The sequence below is a fragment of the Pipistrellus hanaki genome (assembly GCF_964339955.1).
Source record: "Pipistrellus hanaki genome assembly, chromosome: 1".
NCBI lineage: Eukaryota > Metazoa > Chordata > Mammalia > Chiroptera > Vespertilionidae > Pipistrellus > Pipistrellus hanaki.
This window is the reverse complement of record NC_140503.1, coordinates 137,833,126-137,851,936: the sequence shown is the minus strand read 5'-3', so window position 1 is coordinate 137,851,936 and position 18,811 is coordinate 137,833,126. Positions and strand designations below refer to the sequence as shown.

At 42.7% G+C, this 18,811-nt stretch overlaps 1 protein-coding gene across 3 annotated transcripts in view; it reads left to right on the top strand.

The window, feature by feature from the left end:
- Positions 1–18,811, top strand: part of WDR37 (WD repeat domain 37) — a 74,590-nt gene that overhangs the window by 31,579 nt on the left and 24,200 nt on the right. For all 3 annotated transcript variants that reach the window (XM_084872680.1, XM_084872679.1, XM_084872681.1), the window contains 5 exons: positions 3,631–3,766; positions 6,026–6,097; positions 8,473–8,517; positions 10,257–10,333; positions 17,344–17,578. In XM_084872680.1, the coding sequence (XP_084728806.1) occupies positions 3,631–3,766; positions 6,026–6,097; positions 8,473–8,517; positions 10,257–10,333; positions 17,344–17,578 (565 nt within the window). The remainder of the gene's footprint in view (positions 1–3,630; positions 3,767–6,025; positions 6,098–8,472; positions 8,518–10,256; positions 10,334–17,343; positions 17,579–18,811) is intronic.

Sequence of the window (18,811 nt, the reverse complement as noted above, 5' to 3'; positions counted from 1 at the left end):
AATTTCTCTAATTTTCCAAGTATAATCAGGAAGTCAAGGTCTTGTCTCCAAGGCTTTTTTTTTTTTTTTTTGGTGTGGTATTTTGCTTTTTCTTAAATTATCTTATTCTGATCTTCTTAAAGTTGCAGGATTTAATTGTTTGGAAATATTTATGAGGAATTACCATTATGAAGTAATATTTTGAGGTAATTTTGTATGCATCTCTACTTTGGAGTATTTTGAGTATACAAAATGTAAATTAAATTACCTAACCTTAACAAAGGCATACTCCTTTTCTAAACTTGAGGGAAAGTTTAAATTTGTGGTGAGTCTGTCATAAAGACATAAATAGTTATTGTTAACTTTTTATTTTTCCAGTTTGTTCCCTGAGCTTAAAGTTATTTCCTTTAAGGTCCAAAATGAGATTAACTGCAATTAATGTAGCAGACTTGGAAGTCTTTAGCAATTCTTTGTTAAAAATCTGAGTATTGCTGACATTTTCTTGTGTGTGTTTTTGTTGTTGTTGTTAATCCTCACCCAAAGATATTTTTCCATTGATTTCTAGGGAGAGTAGAAGAGAGAGGGGGAGACAGAGAAAAACATTGGTGTGAGAGAAACACATTGATTGGTTGCCACCTGCACAAGCCTTGAGTCTCTAATTTAGGTGTAGGCACAGAGGAAAGAAGGAATTGCCTGTTGCCCCCGTGTCCTCATCGACAGAAAAACTCAGGGCCCGGGCTGGAGAGGAGCCTGCAACCAAGTACGTGCCCTTGACTGGAATTGAACCTGGGACCCTTTGGTCCAAAGGCCTACACTCTATCCACTGAGCCAAACTGGCTAGGGCTGTTTTTTTTTTTTTTTCTTCTTTTAAATAACTTTGAAATGTAAACAGTTAAAAATTTTTTAAATGTATTTACCTTAAACTTAACTAGATTTGAAGTTTTTAATAAATGTTAAACTTTTTTCAAATTTGGTGAGGTTGTGTTCTTCCTCATTTAACTTCTTATTAGAGTACTAGAGGCTTGGTGCCCGAATTCGTGCACGGGTGGAGCCCCTCAGCCTAGCCAGCGATCAGGCTGGCCAGCCCCATCTTTGATCAGGGCCCATCAGGGGCAGGGCTGGGCCAGCGGGGGTAGGGGTAAGGGGCCATGGGAGGTTGGTCGGCCGGCTGCAGGGAGGAACTGGGGAATGTTGACCAGCCATGGGAGGTTGGCTGTTGGAGTGCACTGATCACCAGGGAACAGCTCATGCATTGAGCGTCCGACCCCTGGTAGTCAGTGTGTGTCATAGTGACTGATCATTCAGGTCATTCCAGTTGTTCTTAACGGTCGCTTAGGCTTTTATATATAGAGAGATTATATTGTTTATTTAGTGATTCTAACTTATATATGTAATATAAGATCTTAGAATGCCAAAATTTTCCGATAATTTTGTTTTTTATTGATTTCAGAGAGGAAGGGAGAGAGAGAGAGAGAAACATCAGTGATGAGAAGGAATCATTGATTGGCTGTCTCCTGCATGTCCCCTACTGGGAATTGAGCCCACAACCTGGGCATGTGCCCTTGATGGTAATCAAAGCCTTCATTTCGCAGGCTGTCACTCTATCCACTGAGCCAAATCATCTAGGGCTCTGATAATTTTTGAAGTAGAGGAATAAAGGATTATATATAATTATTCCTTACCATGAGTATTGAAAAATAAGATTGGGGCAAAGGTAAGGTGTATACAATAACACTTTGCTTTAAAAAAATATATAAAGCCCAATCATTTTGGATACTAGAAATTGATCTGAATTTATGAGAAGCATGTGGGTAATGATCTTTATAGCATTGTGCACAGTGTGAGTGTACCCATCTTAAAGAATAACAATGAACATATATGACATTATTTAAAATTGGGAGAAATGATCTGATATCAGAATGTATTCTGATTGGTGCCATGCATGTTCTGGATAGGAGCTAATACAGTGCAGTAGATAGGCTCTGTGTTCTGGGTTTATTACTTTCCCCCGCTGACTCAGCAGATAGGTAGGTAAGTGTTTGGTGACATAGTGGAAAACCGAAGTTCACTGAGCAAACCAGGAAGAAGGAAGGCAGATACGATAGTTTAATCTGCAAACCACTTGAAAGAAACTTGTGAAAACATTCACACATTGGATTTTGTTAAAGTAGTATAGATTATATCTCAGTTAAAATGATAGGATGTGTGAGTATCCATTTGTTGCTTCATCATGTTGCTTTTCTGTCATGAATGTTTTCTCTGAGTTGTTCAGTCCTTACAATTGTGGCTAAGCAGTTAATACTTTTAAGAACAGAGTTAAGAGGTGGTCACTCTGTAGTGGCATTAGGAGCAATGTGTTAGTGTTCTTGGACTGCCTGTTACCTCTTCCTGGAGTCCACCAGAAATGTTTTTATGAGTCAGTGCCCCTCAGTCCTTACTGTTCCTGTAGGCTCAGTGATGCATGTGGCTTCAGTATTTATATGGTCTGTATAGAAATGGCAGACTTGGAAAATTAAACTTGCTATCACTTATTGTGGGGGTAGGCTGTGCATGTTTCTCCACTCACGCTTTTCTAAAAGTTACATTATTTAACACATGAATGGCACTTAACAATGTTTTCACCTGTAGTGACGATCTTACTAGGTTGAGTAGGATATGAGCTTTCAAAAAGAAGAAGGTTTGAGGTTGACCTGGTCCTTTCGTAATTCCATGTGTATTTAAGTCAAGTCAGATGGAACCTGGGTGTGGTGCTGGTGAGAATGGGTCTCCTCACGCAGTGGTTCTGTCACCTGCTGTGTTAGGAATAACTTGGCACTCACACCCCAGTTGATGCAACAGTGGGTTGTGATTTCACTAAGAATGAACTGAGACGTCTTTTTATGGATTTTCTAACCCAGAGTTTCAAACAGCTGTATAAGCCACCAATTTTTCTTTTTCACTTGATTTTACAGTTTTAAAAGTGAAATTCTGAAGAGTTCTTTGTGTTGAATTAGTGTCTTCCTCACATGCTTTCCACTTTTCCTTATAAGGAAAGGGAGAACTGTTTGCTTTGTGTCATGCTCGATGATGCCGCACCATCTTGTGGCCTGTGTGGTGCTTGGCTGTGAGCTGCTTGCACCCTGGCTGCTGTCACTGCCCTGTGCCTCTTCCTAGTATGGTGGGGTCATCAAGCTCGTGTTCATCAAACAATGCTGGAAAGATCTCATTTGTTTAGAGGGTCCATCTTTTGGTGTTTCCCAAAAATAATGTGGTTTGTATCAGTCCCCCAAAACAAAAACAAACACAAGGAAAGTCCCCACTAGTAAAAGTAATTAGTGTTAAGGGTTTGGGGTATATCTTCCAGAATTTGGAAATTTTTTGATGATTTGAATTTTGGAAGAGTGACTTGGAACACATAAATAGGCTTTTCTTTTCATGGTAGAAATGCTTGAGGGACTTGGTGGGGGTTTTTGGAGCCTTTGTAAGGACTTCAATCCTGCTTTGTGATATCCAGCTGGATGAGTTCCATTATTTGCATTTATGTCACGTTCCTTTAGTGTTTTAAATATTCTGTTCAATGATTTATGCATTTTCTAATCATCCTTTTTTTTTAACTTAAAAAACATTTGTTCAGTTAATCATCTATAATATTCTTTCCTGTTGCAATTTTAGATTGTCTCCAGCTTCAAGGCCACCACATCAAGGGCTGTGTGCCAGCTTGTGAAGGAGTACATTGGCCATAGGGATGGCATCTGGGATGTCAGTGTGGCGAAAACACAGCCCGTGGTGCTGGGGACTGCATCTGCTGGTGAGTCCAGAGCTAGCCCCGCTGCTTGTCACTCATGATTGTACAACAGCTGGTGTGAATGAATGACCTTTGGGTGTTGTAGCAGAATGACCCTGGGAGGAGACATGTGGCCGAGCAGTCATTCATACAAATCCCTGACTTGGTGCTTAGTTCTGATGCCCCTGTCCGGCCTTTCTCAGTCTGTGGGTGTGATGCCATGTCTGTCTACAGGGTATATAGCCAACTCTGTTAAGGAATCACTATTCGAGGCTGCAGGAGGTGGGATATTTTTTAAACATATTAGATATTTCCCCCCCCCCCCCAATATATTTTATTGATTTTTTATAGAGAGGAAGGGAGAGGGTCAGAGAGTTAGAAACATCGATGAGTGAGAAACATTCATCAGCTGCCTCCTGCACACCTCCTTCTGGGGATGTGCCCGCAACCAAGGTACATATCTTTGACTGGAATTGAACCTGGGATCTTTCAGTCCACAGGCTGACGCTATATCTACTGAGCCAAACTGGTTAGGGCCATAGTAGGTATTTTTATTTTTATTTTTTTAAATATATTTTATTGACTTTGTACAGAGAGGAAGGGAGAGAGACAGAGAGTTAGAAACATCGATGAGAGAGAGTCATCGATCAGCTGCCTCTTCCACACCCCCTACTGGGGATATGCCGGCAACCAAGGTACATGCCCTTGACCGGAATCGAACCCGGGTCCCTTCAGTTCCCAAGCCGACGCTCTATCCATTAAGCCAAACCGGCCTCGGCTTAAGCCAAACCGGCCTCGGCGGTATTTTTTTTTGATTGGCTTTCTTGTTATTTATGCTAACTATATCTGCTTTTGAAAGTACACTTCACATTTTTCCCACTTGTAAGGTGTGGCTGAGGGAAGTGCTGCGTGGTCTGAAGGGGGACTACTGTTCCAGCATTTAGGGGAGTGAGGCTGCCGCTGCCCTGAGTTTGCCTGTGGGAATCACAGGGTGGGCGTTATTGAGACCCCTATCTTCTCACCAAAGAAAAGGCATTTTTTGAAAGCTGTCTAATTAATGGCCCTTCAGTTAAAAATTGCTAAAATTAAAATGGTGCTCACTTGTTGAAAATGAATTTTTTTAGCTGTGACAAGTTACTCACTAGAATCTGCCTTTTCAAGTGGAAATAGAAAATGTAAAACCTAGTTAGAATGATGAAAAATTTTTTTCCTCTTGTTTAAAACTCTGTTCGTACATGAGCATCCCAGATTATTTAAGGAATTTACCACTAATAAAGAAGAATAACAAGGGTCCTTTTCTGATATCTCTGAAATCTCAGTTGGGTAATTGACATTTATTTTTCAGATTTTCCTATTAAGTCTACTTTTTATCTTTTTCTTTTTCTTTTTTAATATATTTTATTGATTTTCCACAGAGAGGAAGGAAGAAGGATAGAGAGCTAGAAACGTCTATGAGAGAGAAACATCAACCAGCTGCCTCTTGCACACCCCCTACTGGGAATGTGCCCGCAACCAATGTACATGCCCTTGACCGGAATCGAACCTGGGACCCTTCAGTCCCCGAGACGACGCTCTATCCACTGAGCCAAACCGGCTTCGGCGACTTTTTATCTTTTTCTTATGCCTATAAATGGAAAGGTCTAAAGGAATATTTATTAAATATCAAATAATTAAGAATTATTTAGATGCTATTTACATTTGAATATTACAAGGTGATCTGAAAAGTTTTAATATTTCACTAGAAAAGTGGACCTGAGATGTAAATGACCTCTGTATTTAAGCCTCCAGTGGGGTGCTGTCTGTAACGGTGAACTAGGAACTGAGGACCCTGGTTTTTCTCCTTGCCTGTAAATGACCCAAGACAAGTCACCAGCTTCTTCGATCTTTTTGGAAGTGTTTTCTTTCTTTTTTTTTTTTTTTTTAAATATATTTTTATTGATTTTTTACAGAGAGGAAAGGAGAGAGATAGAGAGCTAGAAACGTCGACCAGCTGCCTCTTGCACACCCCCGACCGGGGATGTGCCCACAACCAAGGTACATACCCCTGACCGGAATCGAACCCGGGACCTTTCAGTCCGCAGACCGACGCTCTACCACTGAGCCAAACCGGTTTCGGCTGGAAGTGTTTTCTTTGATCAGTTGAATTACAGAATAGTAAAATCAGAGTTGCAAGAGACAGTAGTGGTAATGTAACTTCTCATTTTTAGAATATTTGTCTTATTCTTTTATTGAAAAGACCATGTAGCTGGCAATGGCTCAGTTCTTATTTGTTTCAATTTGCAGATCACACAGCTTTGCTGTGGAGCATTGAGACAGGGAAGTGCCTCATCAAGTACATTGGCCATGTGGGATCAGGTGAGTGCTATTACATAAATAGGTCTCCAGATGGGAGGCTTGCTGAGTTGGTGTCAGGACAGTGGGACATTCTCATGGACAGACAGATGCCATCCCTCTAAGTGGAGGCTTCACAAAGGGAAAGATCAGCTCACCGATGTCAGAAAGGAGTTGTCTGTGTTTTATTTAATGTTGCACAGACAGGCACAGGTAGATAGTTTTGAAACTGAAATATGTGTGTTATTTGTCAAAAACTGCGTATTCACTCTAGATTCACTTTCCCATAATCAGACCCAATGCAGGCTGTTGTCTGCCCCAGGCACTTCCCTGCCATTAGTGCTGTAGTTAACGCAGCAGCTCTTCCCTGCCCTTTCTGTGTATGCACCTTGTGTGTCCAAGTGTTCTGACCAAATTTCACCCACTCTTGTCCCACTCCCTTTGTGGGTCCTTCCATCTGGAATGCATCATCTTCAATGTTCTGACAGATAGCCCCATGGTCCCCGCCACTCTCTGAACTCTCGTTGATAAATTGCTAGGTGGCATCTGCCTTTTCCTTCTAGAGTTAAGGGTGTCCCCCACCTACCAACCTATCGAGAAGTGAGCTTTTCTGTCTTATGCTGGAGTGAGGAAGTGAAGGTGAGGGCAGGAGGAGGCTGATATGCAATGAGCTCCTGTTCAGTCCTGCCCAGGATACTCACATGTGTGGTCATTCTGTGTGGTGAGTGTCTCTATGTGGGTCAATTCGTGTTGGTCAGCATGAGCAGGTACCCCCAAACAGTCTCAGAGCGTGTGCTTCCACTCTTTGCTTCTGTTCTATCAGCAGTGCTCCTTCTCTCTAGCAGTGAGTCTTACTGAAATTGAGATTGTTCATCTGTTAGGAGTGTGGTGATGGTCTAAGCATCACAGTTCTTTGTTTGACCAGCTCCTCCCACATCTACCTGTTTGGTGTTAACAGTAAAACAGTATCTTCTGTATTTTTCAGTTCCTTAGGAAAAATATAATTCTAACTAGTGGCCCAGTGCATGAAATTCGTGCACAAAATAGGAAATATTTTAATATTGCTATTTGCCTTTTATGATAGAAGTGGTAGAGATGAAAGAAAATTAGTAAAATATATATGAAAATCTCCCTCCTATCAGATTCTGGGCATGCTGCAGGATTAGAGTCAGGTCCCTGCCCACCACCCACCTGCACTTCGAAAACGCAGGAGACCCAGACCCCCATTGGGTGAGACCCAGACTGGCCGGCCCCACTCCCATCAAGCCCCTCTGGGCAGGGGGTACAGCCTCAGGTCCCCCAGCCAGGTGCCAGGTGGGGGGGCGCAGCCTCAGGTTCCCTGGCCTGGTGCCAGGCGGAGGAGTACAGCCTGAGGTCCCCTGTCAAGCCCAGTTGGGCAGGGGCACGGCTTGAGGTCTCCTATCATGGTGCTTGGGCCAGGGGCGTGGCATGAGGTCTCCCAGCCTGGTACTGGGGCGGGGGCATGGCCTGAGGTCCCCCGTCGAGCCTCACCAGGCAGGGGGTGCTGCCTGAGGTCCCTCGCCCCTGGCCAGGCACCATGCAGCCTCAGGTTCCTGCTGTTCAGTCATGATGTTACAGCGTCCTGGCTAATTTGCATATTTCTCTATTATATAGATAGAAGATTATATAGATAGATGGTATAGCTAACTGAATCTCACTGAAGGAGAGTATTTGTTGAAGGCTGACAACATTTACTTATATTTCATACTAGTAGCCCTGCACACTAATCCATGTGCCAGTAGGTCACTGTCACCCTCCTGTAGCTCCTCCATCCCCCTTCATAGCTTGCTGCCCTGCCACCTTCTGTAGCTCTCTGCCATCCCATTGTAGTTTGCTGCCCCATCCTCCTGCAGATATGTGATCAGGTAGGTGGTTATGTGGTTGGTCGTTACACCTCAGGGCGTAACAGATAATTAGCATATTCCTCCCATTATATAGGATATGAGGCCCATATCTCCTTTCAGGTGTGGGTGTGAAGGCTGGCTTCTGTGGGTGACTGGACTATGGGGTGCTGAGAGCTGGAAAGGAGGCATGGCTTAGGGCCAGCTGGGTGGGCAGTATAGTGTCCTCCACTGGACTCTGCAGATTATCCATAGAAAAGGCATCTAGAGTTAAAGATAAAAATAAATAGGTTATTAATATTCTTTTTCTCGGTGTTGCACTTTGGCAATTTGATAACTGATATTGGGTATTTTTATTGTATCTCGGTTCTCTGTAACTTACATGTTTAATCACAGGTTAACTGAATGGGAGGATCTAATTTTGAATTACAATAGTTCTTTTACTTTTTAAATTTAACTTTGTAATACATCCTGTAACTATAATAGATACTGATGATGTTTTATTTAAACCTATTTATGTAAATTTTTGTTTTGCAGTAAATTCTATAAAATTTCACCCATCAGAGCAGTTGGCTCTCACTGGTATGTTGATTTAATTTCTTTATTGAATGAAGTTATTGATAATCTTAAAACAGCTATAATCATTCTCTTATAAGTAGCATCAGGATTATGTATAAAAGTTAGATATGTGTTAGTAGATGTTTATGAAATATGTGAGAAATAAGAAAAATATATTAAGTAGTATTTCTTTTAATCAGTAGTGGATTGCAAATTACACGAACTTGACTTTATTGTGAGATTAACATTGATCCATGTTCTTGGTGTTTTTTTTACAAAGGACATCATAGTTGCCCACTTTCCCTGCTTGTGCTGTGATGATTCTCAGCAGACTGTAACTCAGTTCTCTGAGGCCCATTATTCCTGCCGAGTTCCTAATTCAGCACTTCAAATACAAAAGTGAGGAAAATAATAGTTCCACGTCACAGCAGTCTGCAGAGCCTGCATTCTTATTCTTATCTAGGTAGTTCTCCTAAGCTGTGGTAGCTTGGGTTTATCATATTTTATATAGTGTTTTCAAAACACCTTCATTATTTTACTGAGAAGTTTTCCTATAAAATGTCCAACCCTTATGGTGTTTTGGGGACACTGTCAGTAACCTTGAAGAATCAATGTTTGGATGAACCAGAGGTCAGAGGGCTTTGTCTGTAAAGGACCAAAAGTAAATGTTACATCTTTGAGTGCCACATGGCTGAGTGAAGTGAACATTATTTGCAAAAAGTATGGCTGCCTGGATTTGGCCCGTGGGCATGATTTTGCTGATTCCTGGGATAAAGGACCGAAGTAGTTCTAATTGGTGCTTTTACATGTGAGTAGAATACAGTGGGAGGTCACTTTGAGAGTCACAGGTTTGATCACTTGAAAAAACATTTGGGTAATAAGGTAGGTGAGGACTTTAAACTTTATTAACTCAGCTGTTTATTGTATGATTGGGAAAAGGGAAGATGGAGGGAGACCGGTGACAACAAGAAATTGGAAAGGAAGGGGAAAAAATCAAGAGACAATTCAGAAAGGAGCTGATGGATCAAACAGATAAAGTAGTGGGCTGGAGAGAGGAGTGCAAGGCAGGGGTTTGATTATGATGCTCATTCGAAGAGAGATTGGCAAGTCAGGCAGTAAATGCATTTGACACCTGAGAAAGGTACCACCCTCTGCGTGTGGCCAATTCTGTGGGTAAGCTCTGTAGCCAGAAGACAAGATGGGATCCAGCAGGTGCTCTTGCGAGAGTCAGTGGAGATGACTGCTTGGCACACCTGCCCCTTTCTGTGCCTTCAGCTGCCCTCTCTTTCCAGGCCCAAGTCCTAGCATCACTTTGCAGAGTTGGCTGGTGAAAGTGAATGTTAGTACTTATGTAGTGCCTGGCAGATCGTGAGGTCCATAAGGGTTGAGTGGGTGGGACTGTGCATTTGTGTGTTACTTTTCTGAAATACCTCAAAACCTATTAGAGGCATAAGGTAGAATATAATTGGGTTTCAGTTTATTTAGGTTAGGTAGTTGGAGAATAAAATCTATTTGTAAATTTTCTCTGAACTCTCATAGCTTTCCACCCTAAGATTAAAAGGGGAGCATTTTTATAAGTAATTACCTTAATTTTGTGCATTTGCTCTATTCTCAATAGCATTATGTGGTCTCTACTTGAGTGAAGTACATTCATCTCAGTAATGATCACTAAGTTACACACGTCTGAGGATGCTCAGAGCCTTGCAGAAGGCATTTTTTACATCTGGTGTGCACTTGGACAATTTCCCCGTTTCTCTCCTCAGCTTCTGGAGACCAGACTGCTCACATTTGGAGATACGCGGTTCAGCTGCCGACACCCCAGCCTGTGGCTGACACTAGTGTAAGCAGCACATTTACTTAACCCTGAAAACACGACCTGGGGTATGTTGGTGGGGTTCTGGATGTCTGCAAATATTAGAATAACTTTGTAATATCTTATGGACTGAATGAGTTTCCCCAATATTCAGAGGTTGGAGCCGTAACCCCCACTGTGGCTGCATTTGGAGATAGGATATCTGAGGAAGAAGTGCAGGTTACATTGGGTCATAGAGTGAGTTAACATTGTGTGGACTTGTTCCCTCTCCCCCCCAAATAAATAAGAAAGCACCAGTCTTGTTAGAGGGAAAACTATGTATAGTAATTGCTTTTTATTTTATTATTTATTTTTTTTCAAACCCTTGTGTTGAGTAATTACATTTTAAAAACTTAATAGTTTATATAGACTATTAAATTGACTTTTTCTCCTTTATGATTTTGCTTGTATTAGACACAGGGCCTTTTCATGGAGTCGCTGCCTCAGGATTTGGGGCATGTGGGGGAAGCCCAGGCTGAATTAGAGAGGAGCCTTCATCATAGTGCATGACTGGAACCGCTCCAGCGGACTGCCAGAATTCTGTGTGGCCTTCCCTAGTGAGGACTCCGCTCTCTAGCTGCCATCCAGTGCATATAAGTCTCTTTAAATGAGGGCCAGTTGTGTTCTTAACACATTAAGTGCCCAGTCTCTTTTGTCTTCCAGACGGAAAGTATAGTTAGTGTCAGTCACTAGTGACTGACTGGGTGCTTAATGTGTTAAGCTTCTGCTGAATTTCTTAGCAGTTCTAGATTCTGAAATAAACTAGTCTGCTTAAGATCTTGTTCATTTTGAATCAGTACAGTTTTTGGACAGACATTTTCTCCTTTTAATTTGGCATCCATCATCTTGATAGAGAAATATTTGGGTGATATCCTGTGAACAGTTTTAAAGTGTTTTTTTTTGTTTTTGTTTTTGTTTTTAAGTTATTCCTTTCCATTTTTCTTTTCTTTTTAAAAATAATTTTGATTTCAGAGAGGGAGAGAGAGATAGAAACATCAATGATGAGAAAGAATCATTGATTGGCTGCCTTCTGTACACCCCTAATGGGGATTGAACCTGCAAACCGGGCCTGTGCCCTTGACTGGAATTGAAGATCGACGCTCTATCCACTGAGCCAAACCAGCTAGAGCTCATGTAAACAGTTTTAGATTGCCTGTTTGATCGCTGTATCATGCTAGTTGTATAATGTTAAGTAATTAATTTAACTTAGTGAGATGAATTTTCTCCATTTGAAAGTGAAAATTAATATGAGTTACATATGGTCTCCCAGTGGTCCTTTCTACATGAGAACATGTGACTCAGGGACTTGTGGTTCTGTGGATGACTGGTTCTCAGGAGGTTCTTAGTATGAAATTGGCAGTTCTTGGCACACTCCCCATTATTGGCAGTAAAAATGACTAAAATTAGATTGTCTCCAAGACAGTGGCAAAAAACATAAACAATTCTCACCCTCCCACCTCTTGCCCTTTTCCAGCTTAGGGTTAAAAGTTTTACAGTTTTCTTTTAATATAACTTACTACATTTGTGTTTTAAATATATTTTAATTCCTTGTGTTTAATTCATTTAGTTTGCTAAAATAACTTCTGTAGCCGAAACTGGTTTGACTCAGTGGATAGTGCGTCGGGTTCAATTCCGGTCAAAGGCATGTACCTTGGTTGCGGGCACATCCCCAGTAGGGGTTGTGCAAGAGACAGCTGGTCGATGTTTCTCTCTCATCGATGTTTCTAACTCTCTATCCCTCTCTCTTCCTCACTGTAAAAAACCAATAAAATATATTAAAAAATAAAATAAAACAAAATAAAATAAAATAACTTCTGTAAATGTGACTCTCTTTGATCTCTCAAATGTGGATCCTGATAACTAGGACTTTTTACATGGGAGCTCCAGGCCATTTTTCTGCACTCCTGCACCCTTCCCACATCAGGGTCTCCACCGCACTGTTCCAAGGCCACACTGCACACACGGCCTGCCCCAGACCTCCCACTCCCCTGGCAGAATTTACTCCTTTGCGTGCCCGCTTGCCACTTCTTCCATTAGAATAGTTAGTGAAAAGCCTGTTAGGCTCACTGCTGCAGGTCTGGGTGACAGAACTGTCACTTGTCTTTGACTCTTCCCTGCTCTCACCTCCCCCCCTCCATTTCTACCTAATACGTGACGTCTTTTTGGTTCTGGTTCTGGTTCCTAAATCTTGGATCCACTTCTGTCTCCCTGTGACACTCCTTTTGTAACATCCACCCTGAGCTGTCCACTGAGTTTCCCCTACCCGGCGTCCCTATTCTGCATTTCCCACAGAACCATCCAGACACCACCCCCTCTCCATTCCGCGCCCAGGCACTCGCGCGCCCCCCCCTTGTTGGCCCAGGAGATAGCGAAGTTCCTCAGGAGTGGCTGTGAGGGCAAAAAGCCCCATTGCCCAGGAACCAGTGTCCCCTGAAGGAGAGTTTGGGCCACAGTGTCTCCATCAGGATGTATAAGTGACTTGTTTTTCCCTTCTAGATGCTGTTTACCAGACAGGAAATGGTTTACCCTGAGCGGGCTACACTCCACAGGAACTTATTCGCTGTCACCATCTCTAGTCAAGATCACTATCTAGTCTTCTAACTTGTCTCCCTGTCTCAGATCTGACTACTCATGTCCAGCCTCTTCTCTATGAAATCAGACATGGTCTTTGTAGCATTGAATCTCAGTGAGTCAACTCAGTGAGTCCTCGTAGACCCTTAGTTTCAGTTTGCATTCCCTCCGTTCTCCGGCCCCTGGGCTGGGCTTGCTGCCCTGACTCCGCACCTTCTCCCTCCCTCCTGGTTCTTTTCCCCTCACCCCATTCCTCATCCTGCAGGTACCTCTCAGTGTTACAGACCGCCTGCCTTACTCTCAGAGCATCCTTTGTAGCATTTAACATTTATATGGAATAGATAATTTGTATAATCATTTATGTTTAACTTTGCCGCAAGATTGTACGTTCTCTCCTGGACAAATCTACCTGTGTTACATCTGGCATTTCCCCTGTCCCTCAAGCATTGATCAGTGAGCACCCTGTGACCAGCCTCACCACCAAGCAACTCTGGGCTGCGACACTCCTCTAGGCCATGTTTCTGCCACATTCCTGGGTGACTTTCTCACTTTCCCCTCAGCAGATTTTCACCTGCCTCCTTATTTTCTTGTGTCGTTCCCAGCAGCACACAGACGGTGTAGTAGCCACCCCCTAACCCACTTGAACGTTCTTTCCCACGGGGAGCCATGGGGTGTTGGTTTTCCCATGCAGACCTCAGACTTGTCCTTGCACTCCTTTCCCTCTCCCTACTCACTTCTCTTGGATACGCTGTGTCCCTGCTGGGCTTCTCACGTTAGCATCCCATCCATGTTGCCCACCCAGCAGACACTTGCAGTCACTCCTCGGGCTCCTCCTAAATTGTTATCACAGTGTGACCCCTCTCTCCATCTCACATGTCGTGTTTCTTTCATTTTCTTTCTTCCTCTTGAGTCTCTTGGCTGGGTCACCTCCTCTTCCCAATGACTCCTGGGTCTCCGACACTTGACTCTCTTAGCTGTGTGTGGGTCACCTCCCAGCACTCACCTCTGTGTGGGTCACCTCCCAACACTCACCTCTGTGTGGGTCACCTCCCAGCACTCACCTCTGTGTGGGTCACCGCCCAGCACTCACCTCTGTGTGGATCACCTCCCAGCACTCACCTCTGTGTGGGTCACCTCCCAGCACTCACCTCTGTGTGGGTCACCTCCCAGCACTCACCTCTGTGTGGGTCACCTCCCAGCACTCACCTCTGTGTGGGTCACCTCCCAGCACTCACCTCTGTGTGGGTCACCGCCCAGCACTCACCTCTGTGTGGGTCACCTCCTTGCCCTCTTAATTGCTTGTAGGTTATTGCCACCCTCTCTCCTGTTTTCCTCTCACACTACTCTCTAGTTGATCTTTTTTTCCTTTTTTTTTCTTTTTAAATATATTTTATTGATTTTGTATAGAGAGGAAGGGAGAGAGATAGAGAGTTAGAAACATCGATGGGAGAGAGTCATCGATCAGCTGCCTCTTGCACACCCCCTACTGGGGAGATGCCCTTGACCGGAATCGAACCTGGGACCTTTCAGTTCCCAAGCTGACGCTCTATCCATTGAGCCAAACCGGTTTCGGCTCTTTTTTTCTTATTGCCATTTTCAGGGACCTTAATGACTTCAGTGTCTTTAAGGCTCGTAACATGGCTTTATTATTGCCATCTGTTGATCTTAGACCTGTGATTTTAAGGAACATCCCTTGCTGCTGACCCTTGCCATCTCTCCCCCTCCCACCCAGGTTTGCATACTGTCCTCAACTCCAGACTTCTATGACATCTAACTACTTACTCAGTTTCTACTTGGGTGTCTTACAGACATTGCAAAACTAATGTGTGTGAAATTGAGCTCTGGATGTTTCCACAACTGCTCTTGTTTTGTTCCCTGTTTCAGCCTTTATCCTTCACCCTATTGTTTAGACTAAACACCTGTAAGTCATCCATAATTTTCCTCACAGGCATTTGGCCATCGGCAGATCATGAGCTGTCTCAGAGGGTGTCTTAATTTAACCTTTCTTGTGTTTACTACTACCCATCCAGGCTCCTTTCCCCTACCTGGACTTGGTGATCACTTTCTGTTAGTCTCCCCAGTTTCAGTGTTTGGGTTACTGTAATAAAGCACCACAGAAGGAGCTTAAAAGGGGCTTAAACATCAGATGATCCTTGTCTCATGGTCCTGGAGGATAGAAATCTCAGATCCAGTTGTCAGAAGGGGTCGTATTTCCTGAGGCCTATGACATTGGTGTGTCGGCAGCCATCTTCCAGTGTTCTCATATGGCCATCTCTGTGTATCTGTCCTCCTGTCCTCTTTTAGGGACACCAGTCATACTAGATTAAGGCCTACACAGACGATCCCATTTTAACTCTAATTCTCTTTAAAAAAAATCTTCCCTACTTAGAGAGAAGAAGGGGGTGGGGGGAGAGAGAAAAAAAAAGAGAGAAAGAGAAAGAAACATTGATTGGTTGTCTTCCATACATGTGCCGACCAGGATAGAACCCACAACCCAGATATGTGCCCTGACCAGGAATTGAATCGGCACCCTTTGGGTGCATAGGGTGATGTGTAACCAACTGAGCCACTCAGCCAGGCCCTAATTACCTCTCTAAAGGCCCTATTTCGCCCAGCCGGTGTGGCTCAGCGGTTGAGGGTGGCGCAGGAACCAGGAAGTCGGTTTGATTTTTGGTTAAGGCGCATGCTTGGGTTGTGTGCTTAATCCCTAGTAGGGGGTGTGCAGGATGTAGCCCATCGCTGATTCTCTGTCATCAGTGTTTCTGTCTCTATCCTTCTCACTTCCTCTGGCTTTAAAAATCAATAAAAACCTTTTTTTCACATACTGTCACATTCTGAAGTACTGGGGTTGAGGATTCAATATGAATTTTGGGAGACACAGTTCAACCATCTAGAACACATGTGTCAAACACAAGGCCCGCGGGCCAAATCCAGCCCGCCAGGCCTTGCAATGTGGCCCGCACCGCGCTGTCATCACTGCACTCCGCTGTCAGTTTATGACATTGTTAGTTTATGACTGTTCAGTAAACCATTCGGCCCGCGATTTAGGCTGGATTTTATATTTTGGCCCCTTCTCTGATTGAGTTCGACACCCCTAATCTAGAATGTTCACACAGAACATTGGTTCTTCAAAGTATGAGTCAGACTATCTCTTTTCCTTACTCAAAACCATCTAGTGATTTTCCAGCACACACACAATAAAATCCAAAGTCCTTTCTATTTCTCCAAGTTTTACCTGATTCACACTGGTAACATCTCTATAATCTCTTTCTCTGCAGCTCATCTGTTCCCTTCTTGTCCTTTGCATCTTCTGTTTCCTGGGCTCAGAACACTGTTCCCCTAAATATGCCTTTGTTTTCTTCACTTCCCAAGTCAAATGTTACTTTAGCAGAGATTCCCTGATAATGTTGAATAAGAGTAGTCCTTATGACTGTCCATCTCCTCATCTTGCTTTATTTTCCTTCTTAGCACTTATTATTGCCTGAATCTGTGTGTGTGCATGTGACATGTATCCTTTGACCAGGACTGTGTGTGTATTATAAATATCACTATACAATGTGTGTGTACATGTCACACTTGTCCCTGTGTGTACACATGGTGTGTATTCCCACACTAATGTGTGAATATACACAATACATATTTCCATTCTAATGTGTGTGTGCATGCACCCCCACATGTGTGACTTGTCGTCTTTGTTAGCATGTTAGCTCCCTGAGGCGGGGAGTGGCCATTCTCTGGCTTCATTGCAGTACGGGGTGTGCACCTTGCTGTTCATTGTTGCTTATACATGTCAGCAGAGTTTGCCTCCTCCTGCTCTGTGCCTTCTGCTCTTTGGTCTAGCACTGTGTAAGCACCTGATAAATATTTGTTAAATGAATAGATAAACATATTTTCTTAAAGAGCTGAAGCCTACAGTGACTATTATGTTTTTATTTTATCTTTAGCTTTTGACAAAAGACTTGGTTGATTTGTATGAAAATAAAGTGAACTTTCATATCTATTGTTTTAGCAATATAGGCAGGCACTTGGAATTATAATATATATTTTTTATTATGATGAATTATTGAATTTCAGTTGCATTTGTTTAGTTTTATTACATATCTAATATATGATAAAAACTTAAAATATTGAAAATAATTTTACTAATATTTGCCATTTTGTTGATTAGTAGAAGTGGACAGTAGCATATATGATGTTATAGTGGCCCTGATTTTTTTCTCTCCTTATATTTGGCCCTGGTTTTAGCCAAGCACATAATCATAAAGGTGATAAAATTTATTGAGTACCAATTATGTACTATGTACTGTGCCAGTATTGTCATAATGATGAACAAATCCTAGAAAGACAAGTGACACAGTCCGATTGTGTAGCCACGCCAGGAAGACCCATAGTTCTCAGGAGTTCTCTTCTCTCACCTTTAACTGCAGATATGTGGCGAGGATGAAGTTGAGTGCTCTGATAAGGATGAGCCTGATGTGGATGGCGACGTGTCCAGTGATTGTCCTACCATCCGGTTGCCATTGACTTCCCTTAAGAGTCACCAGGGAGTAGTCATAGCTGCTGACTGGCTGGTTGGGGGGAAGCAGGTGGTGACGGCCTCCTGGGACCGAACAGCAAACCTGTATGACGTGGAGACAGCGGAGCTCGTTCACTCTTTGACAGGTACTTTAGCCCTGGCCTGCCAGAGGTGTGCTTGGGATTTATGTGCATGTGTTTATATCTTACCTTGCACATTCCTTTCTGTCCAGAATTAGTTTCAGTTCTCTGGGTGCTCAGGTTGTGATTTTTCAGAAATCCTTTCTAATAGAACTGTTGGTAGGTAATTTTATCTTTAGGGGATTTAATTGTAGCGAGTAGTATCTAGATATTTGAAATATGCTAGTGTATTAGCTTTCCGTTGTTTTATAACAGATTTCCACAAAGGTGGTGTCTTAACATGAATTTATAACCTTACAGTTTCCCTGGGTCAGGAATTTTGAGCTGGGACTGCTTTTAGCATCTAGCATGGTCCCCATCTAGAGGTATATTAACCATGGCTGTTTGATTTCTTCCAGACCAGTACCAGCAAGAGAGCATTTCTGCTGCACACTTTTACTATTTTTAACCCTCACCTGAGGATATGTTTTTTCATTGGTTTTAGAGAGAGGAAGGTAAAGAGAGAAACATCAATTGATTGCCTTCCATACACTCCCAGATCAGGGATCAAACCTATAACCCTGACCAGGAATTGAACCTACAACTTTTTGGTCTGTGGGATGATGGTCCAACTAACTGAGCTACACCAGCCAGGGCTGCCTGGATCCTTTAAAGGGCCCATCTGATCAGGTCAGGCTCACCAGGACATCTTTTGAATTTGATGAACTCATAGCCACATTGTTTGGAGGCCTTAGTTATGGCTGCAAAGTCTATTTTGCCTTGTAACGTACTGAGATTACCGGAATGGTAACTCACCATATTTGCAGGTTCTGTCCAAACTCAAGGGAAGGTATCGGACAGGGTGTGTATATCAGGTCATCTTAGAATTGAGCCCATCACAAATGTATTTCAAATTTGTCAATTGGTGTATTTTCTGATTGATTGTTAAAGACTGTATTTCACAGAAGGTTCCACAAATATTATTAGAGGTCATTTGGGAAGTGAAGAACTAAGAATTAATTTGTTTGCAAGCTGAGCATGTTAAAGAGATTTGCCAGACCATTTAACTGTTAGGATCAGGAACTGGGTTACACTCACTGAGTGTCATGATCCTTTTAAATGTACACGTGAAAGGACTTCCAGCTACTGTGACCACACATGCTGTCATTAAATGATTCCTTGTGTTTACGTTTACAGTGAATAAATATTAGTAATAGAGACCAGAAAGACTATTTTTTGATTCTAGTGTTTTATTTTGTT